Here is a 10,831-nt window from a genome sequence, read left to right on the forward strand (position 1 = left end):
GGATTTGTTTTTAGTTATTGGTGGCATAGTAAGCTTACAGTGTAAAATGTGTTGTTTTTAGTATTGATAAGGCCAGGAAAAGTGTCTTTTCCTCTGAGTTGCCAACATGATTAATTTTTTTAAAAGAAGAGTCATCAGAAAAACACTCATGGGTTCTTACCGTGCATAATTTGATTTAGTTTTCAATATTACTCTCCATTATTAAGGGTGTAATGTCGCACTATTTAACGATGAAATGGCCTATCCTTCGATAAGTGTTTATAATCACAATAGTCACTGTACTGGGCACTTCATACATGATATTTTATGCAATGCCTACAACAACCAGAAAAGTAAATGTCATTATCCCCATTTTCCAAATGAAGACAAGACACTGAGTAACTTGCTCAAGGTCTCATGGCACAAATGCAGAGCTTCGATCTGAATGCGAATTTGTGTGCAGTCCAAGCCTCTGCTTTTCTGTGCTGTCTTAGTATCAAGCTAGAGAAATTGTGAGTGCAGGTAGAAAGGCTTTCTGGAAAAGAGCAGTGCCACTAGGGATTAAATGGTTTAAGTTGACACACAGAGTTCATGAGGACACAATATTTCTATAGGCCAGTCTCGCAAACTTTTATTAGGACCAATTTCCTGTCCTGCCGAAGCTACAAAAATGAACAGCTAACCAAAACACAAAGCTGCTCTTCAAGTCCCAAGGGACTACTTGCCTCCCTACCCTACCCATCTTTCAAATCCCAAACCCAGGATTAGTGGAACAATTTTACTATTATTAATAACTTTTAGTAGGAACAAAGCAATTCTTAGTAAAAACTTCCCCTTTTGTGATCCCCAGTCTCCCAGATCACACTTACCATGATACCTGAGAAACAGATTCCTTCAAAATACCACACGTAGTTGGTAAGTTTACTGCTTGATGCATAGGAAGTTTGCCCATTTGGGAAATACAATAGTATATTCACAATTATACTCCAAAGTGCAAGCGGAATCAGCAGACCACTTAGGCAGCCTCCACATTTCTGAGATCCCATTTTACCCTGCTCAGAACCTGCAGGAGATTACAAGAGTGTAAAATTACATAAAGCCTGTTTTCATCCTACCTATCTCCCCCAACCAACCCCCTCCCCCCCTTTTTTTTACATTACCTCCACTTTCTAGGTCAGAGCCCTTTACTTCCTATTCACGAGGAGCCCAGGATTCAGACAGGACTGCAACCCACAGCCTCTCGCTGTGAAAGAGTGGTTTACTGTTTGGAGAACAATAGATAATGATCTAGGACTGAAGAGCTGAGTTGGTCTTCATCCTGTGCCAGAGGAATGCTGTGTTTTTACTGCTTTTAAAATAAGTAATTTTCCTTTGGATTAGAGCGCTACACACTTAACCCCGAGTACATGTTAAGAAGGAAGTCGGAGCTGGTGTTGACATTGAGTCTGGCAAATTTCATCTAACAGTAGAAATGGATTAAAGAGAAAACTACCAAGAGAGCTTATACTAGAGCATGGTAGGCATGTGGTATGTTTGCTCAAATGTCCTGTCATTTTATACTGTTTTTAATTCAGTCTTCTTAATTGTGGGCTCCTTCTTCAGCAAGCATTATTTAAATGGCAGGGGACACAAAAAAAGACAAACAAAGGGACAAACAGGCTGATGGTTGAGAAAAATAAGACATCACAGTGGCTGAGTTCATTGTCGCAACACCAAGAGTTCATGTCTATTTCCTCTACCTCTCTGAAAAACAATGACAGGGATAAATTCATATCTTTCTTACTGCTTAGGAAAAGGGAGTGAGTAAAGTTGGGCAATTTGATTAAGATTTTGTGAGTAATAATTTTGAAATAAGGATTTAAGAATTCTTCTCCCAAATAAGTTTCCTAAATTTAAAGAGCCACAGATCCCCTCTGATTATGGTGATGTGAGGCGAGGATTGAGGGAAGGAATCTTGGTGCTAACATGTTAGAAACGATGTAGACAGTGATGGTAAAGAATTCAAAGATTGCCTGACCTCATTGCCAAGAATATTGGTAACCTCAGAATCTCAGAATCCTGCTTGACTTCACTTTCTCAAATCTCAACTGTCTCAGTGTGAAATGGGAATAACATCTAGTACCTCCCCCACAAGAATAATGTCAACATTAAATGATATGTGTGCAATTAAATGAGATTATTATGCAGTGTCAGGTGATATAGGAAAAGTAGGCAATAAATGGGAGCCATTATTAATAATAAAAACAGCAGTTATAAGAATATAAATAATACAGGAGGTCATGATCTTCTCTCTGACCTAGATTTCTGTATCATGAACTCTTAAAATCTTGATTCCAGAAATATTTAATTTATTATTGTCCCCCATAAAATATTATTAATAAGAGAATAAAAGCTTATTTTTATATGAATAATTCTAAATTGTATTATACTAATACTTTTTTAAAAAATTGAGATACTTGAAGCCACTTTTGGATTAAAACAAAACAAACCTAGAAACAAGCAGTCTTACACTGTGACAATGATAATGAGGTTTCTTGGCACCTCCTGATGGAGTGCCTTTTTTCCTCTAGTGCAGTGGTTCCCAAATTTATTTGGCCTACCGCCCCCTTTCCAGAAAAAATATTACTCAGCCCCTGGAAATTAATTTTTTTTTAAAATTTTAATAGCAGTTACTTATCGCCCCCAAATGCACCTGTGGCCATCACCACGCCCCTGGATCGCTGCAGCGCCCACCGGGGGGCGGTAGCGCCCACTTTGGGAATCACTGCTCTAGTGTTTTGAGCAAAGAGCATCAACAAAGTCTCATCATTAAATTTTCCCCCCAGGGACATAGAAGCAACCTAAAATCATTTTTACTAGAGTCCTTGCTACGATAAGGAAAACAGTAACATTTTTGGTTAATATTTATTGAACACCTCTGTGCCGCATGGTTCTAAGAGCTGAGGAGAGATCATTGAATAAGACAGTCCAAAATCATGGTACTTGTGGAGCTTACATTCTACTATAGGGAAGACTAACAATAAAAAAATAAATAAGTAAAACATATAGCTTATCAGGTAGTGATAAGTGTGAATAAAATAAATCAGGAAAGGACAACTAAGAGTACTAGAGAATAAGGATGAGGATATCATTTTTAAAAGGATGGTCAAGGAAGACCTTACTGAGAAGGTGACATTTCAGCAAAGATCTGAAGAAAGTGGAGGGTGTCAACCATGCAGAGAATTTGAGAAAAAGTATTACAAGCAGTGAGAACAGCCAGTGTGCCAAAGCCCTGAAGTAGAAGTGAGCCACAACAAAAAGATCACTGCGGCTGGAGCCAGGTGAGGGAGGGGAAGAATAGTAATATCTGAAATTAGTTTTGAGTAGAAAAATGACTTGATATGTTAAAAGGCTCACTCTGGCTGCTGTGTTGTGAATAGGTTGTAAGGGTATGTGTGAAAGAAAGGAGGTGAGTTTCGAAGCCATTTCAACAATCCAGACTTACAATGAATGATAGCGAATCAGACAATGATGGCAGTAGCAGAGATGGTGAGATACAGATGGATCCTGTATGCATTTTGAAGACAGAGCCAAGTATGTGGTGACAGATCAGATTAAATGAAGAAAGAAGAGAGGAGTCAAATATGACTATGTAGTTTGGGGCCTGAGCAACCTGAAGAATGCAGTTGTCATTAACTGAAATGAGCAAAGCAGTGAATTAAGTAGGTTTGGGAGGGGGAGATGAGGTGGTCAGTTTTAGGCATCCCACATTTTGAGATAACCTATTAGAAATCCAAGTGGATATGCCAATTAGGCAGTTGGATACACAAATATGAAGTTCAGAGAAGAGGTCTGCGATGGAGTATGTAAATGGTATTTAAAGCCATAAAACACTGTGGAAATGAGTATGGGCAGAAAAGAGGTCTGAAGACTAAATCCTAGGCAGTTCAATAAATTGAGTTTTGGGAAATGAGGGAGCTGGGAACTAATCAGTGAGTAGGAAGAAAAACCAGGAGCTTATCCTGGAAGTCCAGTTTCTAGTTGAGGAGGAAGTGATCGACTGAGTGAAACGCTGCCTATTGAGCAAGTAATACGGGAGACCTGAGCACTGGCTACTGGATTTAGCAATGTGAAGGTCACTAATGACCTTGAAAAAAGGAGCTATAGTGGTGGGATAGACATGAGAGTCCAGCTGGAGTGGGATCATGAGAGAATGGGAAGAGAGGAATTGGAGACAGAGGGAAATAACATTTTGGGAAAGTTTTGCTATAAAGGAGAGCAGAGGAAGGGGACAGTAGCTGGAGGGAAAGTGGGAGTCAAGGTGAAACATTTAATGAGAAAAATTATAGCGTGTTTGTATACTGATAGCAATGTTTTTATTGGGGTGGGGCAGGGATGTGGGGATTGACAACCTGAGAGAGATAGATGATAGATGATGATAGATAGATAGGTAGGTAGGTAGGTAAGTAGGTAGGTAGGTAGAAAGATAGATAGATAGAGAATGGCTGAAACAGTGAGTGCCTTTGAGTAAGTGAGAAGGGTTGGGAGTGTGTGCAGAAATGGAGAAGCTGGCCTTAGACAGCAGCGTGGGCCGTTCAGTCCTAGTAACAGAAGGGAAGACAGAGCATATGGGAAAGGAGGTAGTGGAAACTTCTGATTGCTTCTGCTTTTTTCAGTGAAAGAAAGTTTATCAGCAGAGAGAGTGAGAAGATAGGGAGAGGGTATTAGAGGTCTGGAGAGAGAAGAGAACGTATGAAACAGTTGCCTAAAAAAGTTGTATGGTGAATGATCTAGAGAAATGTGGCAAGATTAATAGTAGACACTGAAGTCCCCCATGAGGTCATGAATTCATAGTGAGACCGGGAAGCACTGTTAAGTGTTCAAGTTCAGCTGCAGAGGTAGAGAGAAAGCTGGAATAAACCTGGGACTTTGCCAGGCAAGTACCATGAAGAGAGAGGGGTGAAGGAATCAAGAATATATGTAATGGAGTGATTATAATAATAGACTGTAGGACTTAATCTGAATAAGGACATGAGAGAATGTGAGGAACAGCAAAAAAGAGGGTTGGATTTGCAGATTGTCACAGTGTGGTTTTGGGCAGCAGAGAGAGAAAGAACTGGAAAGATAAAATTCCGTGATTAAGAAGTGGGATCTTCAAATTTGAGATTAAGATGTTTTATGAATTGGTGAAGACAAAGTTTAAAGGTAAGTTATAGGTTGAATTGTGTTCTCAAAATTCATAAGTTATAGGTTGAATTGTGTTCTCAAAATTCATATGTTGAAACCCTAATCCCCATAACCTCAGAATGTGACTATATTCAGAGATAAGGCCTTTAAAGGAGTGATTAAGTTAAAATGAGGCTGTTAGGGTGGGACCTAATCCAACCTGACTGGTATCCTTATAAGAAGAAATTTGAAAACACAGAGAGTTACTGGTGATTCCTGTGTACAGAGGAAAAACCATAGGAGGACACAACAAGAAGGTGGCCACCTTCAAGCCAAGGAGAGAAATCTCAAGAGAAACCAAACCTGCTGACATCTTGATCTTGTTTTTATAGCTTCCATTACTGTGAGAAATAAATTTCTGTTGTTTCAGTGACCTACTCTGTAGTATTAGTTATGGCAGCCCTAGTACACTGATACAAAGTGTAACCATGATGGTGACTGGCTGAGCGAGGTAGGGTGGATGCAAGAGGATTGGAGGAAAGGAACTGACAGAGCTGGGTATTGGAATGACTACTTAGAATGAGTATTAAAACCAACAATTATGACAATGGTAGTTTTGGAGAGAATGGCTACACTTAGAGAGTCAGGTGCTGAACTCTTCAAGAAATAAAAGGAAGTAACCTCGAGATGGAGTAAACTGAGGGTGGGAGATGACAGCAATATAAACCAGTAGTGAAATTTATAGTCTCTTCTGCCAATACTCAACCATCTCCTCTCTCATCAACTTTGAAGCAAAGCTAGTCACAATACTGAAAATGTTTGATTTGGCTTTCAGTTTTCCTCACCTTGAAATTTCTTGTCATAGTAATTCTAACAGGTCTGAAGTGATGAGAAAAGGGGAGAAGAGGTTGATCTCTCAAGAGGATAATTGGCTACCAAGAAACCCAGAAGCAATGCGTTTTACTAAACATATTTGCAAGCTTCTGAGAGGGTGTAATTGAGATTTCATGGAGTTTTATTGCTAATAGTTTGTTCTTTGGAGGGAAGCAACTCAGAATACCTTTTGTTAAAGTTCATGTGGAGGAAATCACTGAGCATTTCCCATCCTGTATTAATGATTAATGTATTAAATTGGAGCTTCCAGAAATTTTCAGTGTCAGTGAGGTGAGCTGTCACTGCCAATTAGCACCTCTCTCAAACTAATTACTATAAATTGACATCTTTTGTACTGGAAGCTTTCAGATACATTGAAAACAAACGAAAAGCATTCTCACATGACATGAAGGTGAAGGCATTATTAACCTCATTTTGAATGTGGGGAGAAAATGGATCCAAGAAAAAAAATTTAAAACTTGCCCAGGAACTAGAAGTTAAGCCCAAGACGTTCATATTCTTTGGACTCTTCCACTATGTTCACCCTTGCCTGATAAACTTTTATGCATGAACACTCTCTTCTTCATTGCAAATATTTATTAAGTGTGGGTATTCTGATTCCTACAGTGTTATTTTGAAGACACACTGGTTTTGGTGGGAGAGATATACAGTCGGCTGTTAGCTAGATAGATTACTGATGTCTTCTGTGAAGACGGGGTTGGGGAAGAGCAACATGCATGGCTAGTATTCCTCAATCTTGGTCACACTCCAAAAGATGTCTCTGGTGATGTTTCCATGACACAGGCAGTTATGAAGGAAGACTGTTTAGTAAGGGTGACAGAAGAGAACAAAGAAGAGATGACAAGCTGGAAACCTTGATAAAACTGTGAAAAGGGGAAGTAAGCAATTTCCTTGTCTTTGGTTATCGCATTAACAAAAATATCTAATGAATTCTTCCTGGGCAACTAAAAATTTTGCTTAATTTCATTCTTAAGAAAACTCTTTTTTAACATGCCTGCTTAAAAAAAATTGTACTCATTAAAAGCACTTCTGAAGTCATTTGTCTCCAGTAAATTCCCAATTTTCTTGCCAAGGAATTCTTACTAAATCAGGATTTTCTTGCTAGTCCTCCAGGAACCGGGAAGAGTCACTGGGTTTATGCTCATTGGCTGTCCCTGGCCTTGGCTTCCCATTCTCTCTAGCAGAGCTGAGGAAATCCGCAGGATGCCTGCTATCAGTAGACAAGGTGACTCAGGAGGAAACACTCCACTTAAAATAGTCTTGGTGTGCAGTCTCTGAGTCACTTTAAAATCAGAGTTAAAATATGATCCTGGAATTAATCCACAGATGATGGGAAGTGGAGAAGAAGGAAGTATCTAAAAGAAACTTATCAAAATGTTTGCCACAAAGACAAAAGTTTGAATGCAGCAAAAGCTAACATTCAGAGAGAAATTTCACCCAAGGAGTTCAGTGGGTGAACTGTGATTTACTCCACTGACCATGGGCATAAAGTGGTGGTCATGGTTCAATCTAGGTACCCACTGGGAGTGCATATTTCCTTAAAAACGCATTAGAAAAGCAACAGTAGAACAGCTGTGTAAACAGAAATGGGCCATTAGGGTGAAGAATCCTTGATTTTTGTGTTTAAAATTCTTTCTCTAGAATTATCTGGCCCCAAATGTCTATAGTGCCACTAGACTTTAGGTCTATCTCCAACTAATGGTAACCATCTAGCATTTTGCCTACTGAGAGAAGGGAAGGAGCATACAACTCATATTCAAAGCTCCTCAAGCAATAGTCCATATTAGGAATAGACTTGTCTTGCCTGCCTTTTATTCCCTTCTCCCTGGCTCCAAGCCCTCTAGAGTCCATTTATTTATTCCAGCTCTTCACAGTGAAGGACCGAGAAGCTGCATTCCATCATTGATTCTTTAAATATGTTTTGGACAATTATTACCTAGCAGGGAGGCAAATGAGCCATTTCTTGCCCCCAAGATGCTATGCTTAAAGTCTAGTTGGGGAAATAGAAAAGTTCAGCTAAAAGTTTGTAATACAAAATGTTGAATCCTCAATAGATTTAAGCATAGGCTTTGTGAAAGTACAGCAGGCACAGGAACCTTGAATAGAGCTGGGGTTTATGGGAGATTGCTTGGAAAGGTGGGGACAGAACTAGTCATGGCAACTAGCTGGGCAAACTGAGACTCAAGCAAAGTTAAATGTTTACTGATACATAAGTGCAATGTATGACACTTGATTGTTTGGAAAACAATACATTGAAATACATTTTGGGGACAATTAGAAAAACATGAAAATAGATAATATTGGAAGGTTGTTCTTAATTTATTTTGGGTGTAATAACGGTATAGTTATAAAGGAAGTTGTTCTAATTTTTAGGAGATATATACACCTGAAATGCATTTAGCAAATGGTTTAACACAAATCTGAAATCTGAAATGATTTAGCAGGAGGAGGAGGAGATGAGGAGAGAGAAGAAGTATGGATGTAAGATAGATTGATAAATGAAGCAAATGTGACAACCTGTTAACAATTGTTTAATTTAACCTGGATGTTCATTTCTCTAGTTTTTCTACTTTCCTGAATTTTTGAACTTTTTCATTAAAAATAGTTGATAAAGTGCCAGGCTGGCATGGCTCAGTGGTTGAGTGTCAGCCTATGAACCAGAGGGTCATGGTTCGATTCCAGGTCAGGACATATGTCCAGGTTGCAGGCTGGGTGTGGGGCATATAGAAAGAAGCCAATCAATTATTCTCTCTCATCATTGATGTTTCTATCTCTGCCTTCCTCTCTGAAATTAATTTTAAAAATATACATATATTTTTTAAAAAGTAGTTGAAAAAGATTACTCGGTAGACATTCAGTTGTATATTCACCAACAGTACCCAACATTCAGAGGGTGATTTCATTTTGGGAATTCAAAGTGGAAAATAAATGCTCTGCCCAAACAACTGCATCGAGCTGCACAGAGAACTGAGTTGGGAAAAAGTGGCCACTCTGCAACTTGGGACCAGTGGAGCTGGCTGCATCTGGCTACAAAGTGGGATACAAGGAATGTAACTGGGAGGATGGCTGAGGAAGGAGCCCAGAGCTCAAAAGGTCTTGTGTATGTCAGGCTAAAGAGTTTGGACTTTAGCCTGAGGAAGTCAGAGCCATTTAAAAGTGGATAACATTTTGATATTACTTCATACCTGTCAGAATGGCTATCATCAATAAATCAACAAACAAGTGTTAGAGAGGATGTGGAAAAAAGAAACCCTCATACACTGTTGGTGGGCATGTAGACTAGTGCAGCCACTGTGGAATACAGTATGGATGTTCCTCAAAAATTAAAAATGGAACTGCCTTATGGCTCAGAGATTCTACTTCTGGGAATTTATCCAAAGAAACCCAAAACACTAATTTGAAAGACTACCCCTATGTTCATTGCAACATTATTTACAATAGCCAATATTTGGATACTTGGAAGCAGCCTAAATGTCTATCAGTAGGTGAGTGGATAAAAAAGCTGTGGTACATTTACACAATGGAATACTGCTGGGCCATAAAAAAGAAGGAAATCTTACCCTTTGTGACAGCATGGATGGACCTGGAGAATATTATGCTAAGTGAAATAAGCCAGTCAGAGAAAGGCAAGTACCATACAATTTCACTCATATGTGGAATCTAATGAACAAAATGAACTAACAAGAAAAATAGAGACAGACTCATAGAGACAGACTGACAGCTTTTGGGAGGGTGTTGGGGGGCTGGGTAGAAAGGGTGAAGGGCTTGAGCGAAAAAGAAAAAAGGAGAAAAAAACTCATGGACACTGACAATAGTGTGGTGATTGCCGGGGGAAGTGGAGGAGGGTATGAGGGGACAAATGGTGATGGAAGAAGACTTGACTTGGGGTGGTGAACACATAATACTGTGTACAGGTGATGTGTTGTGTAATTGTGCAATTGAAACCTGTATAATTTTGTTAACCAGAGTCACCCCAATACATTCAATAAAAAGAAAAAAAAGAGTGGATAGAATTTTAAGGCTCATCCTGGTTTCAGTTTGAAGGATGGATCAGAGTTTGAAAGGTCTGTAACTAAGAAATCACTCCAGAGACAATTGTAGTAATTCCACTATATATAAAGAAGGCCGAATGCTGGTGAGGATGAAGAGCAACAGAAATTCTCATTTGTTGCTGGTGGGAATGGAAAATGGCTCAGTCACTTTGGAAAACAGTTTGGCAGCTTTGTACAAAGTTAAATATACACATTCCATATGTTGGAACCATGCCAGACGTGCCTAATAGTTAAGGCCAATTAAAGCATAGAGGCCTTGTTGTCAATTCGTCGGACTGTCCAAGGCCACTCTGCACCTAGGCTAAGATACCATACACAGCTGCAAGGCCACAGCAATCTCACGGTAAGCTGTGTCCTTCTATAGCCAAATGCTTGATGTCACTGTTGGCAACTAGCCTTCTTTGTCTCTGGAATTACTGACTAGCTAGTGTGAGAAGCAGAGGTGGTAGGACAGAGAATGTAGCTCCTATGTGTGCAGGAAAGAGGAGAGCTCAGATGGAGCTGAAAGCTGGTACTGCCATGATGTAAGGCTAAGAGCTCATAAAGAGCTCAGATATAGCTACCATATTAACCAGAGTGCTGGGCAGGAGAGACTGGAGAAGATGCTGAGCCAGAGAGCTTAGGTACTGCTACAATGTGAGGTGGTGAGTCTAGGGGGCAGTATGCGGCTGCTCAGATAATAGCTATGGGTGCAGAGATTAATGCTACTATGTGGGGCAATTATGTTAACCAGCCAGTGTCTGGATGCCTGCCTGTATGGA

At 39.6% G+C, this 10,831-nt stretch overlaps 1 protein-coding gene across 1 annotated transcript in view; it reads right to left on the minus strand.

Moving 5' to 3' along the window:
* Window positions 1–1,354, minus strand: part of TM4SF18 (transmembrane 4 L six family member 18) — a 38,249-nt gene extending 36,895 nt beyond the window's left edge. Inside the window, exons 1-2 of the mRNA XM_070403490.1 lie at window positions 1,140–1,354; window positions 849–1,042 (exon numbers count right to left, since the gene is read on the minus strand). Coding sequence (XP_070259591.1) covers window positions 849–1,025 — 177 coding nt within the window. The 5' untranslated portion in view covers window positions 1,026–1,042; window positions 1,140–1,354. The remainder of the gene's footprint in view (window positions 1–848; window positions 1,043–1,139) is intronic.
* Between the last annotated feature and the right edge of the window lie 9,477 nt (window positions 1,355–10,831).

The sequence above is a fragment of the Myotis yumanensis genome, unplaced genomic scaffold, assembly GCF_028538775.1.
Source record: "Myotis yumanensis isolate MYYU_CA2020_CCGP unplaced genomic scaffold, mMyoYum1.0.hap1 SCAF_2, whole genome shotgun sequence".
Taxonomy (NCBI): Eukaryota; Metazoa; Chordata; class Mammalia; order Chiroptera; family Vespertilionidae; genus Myotis; species Myotis yumanensis.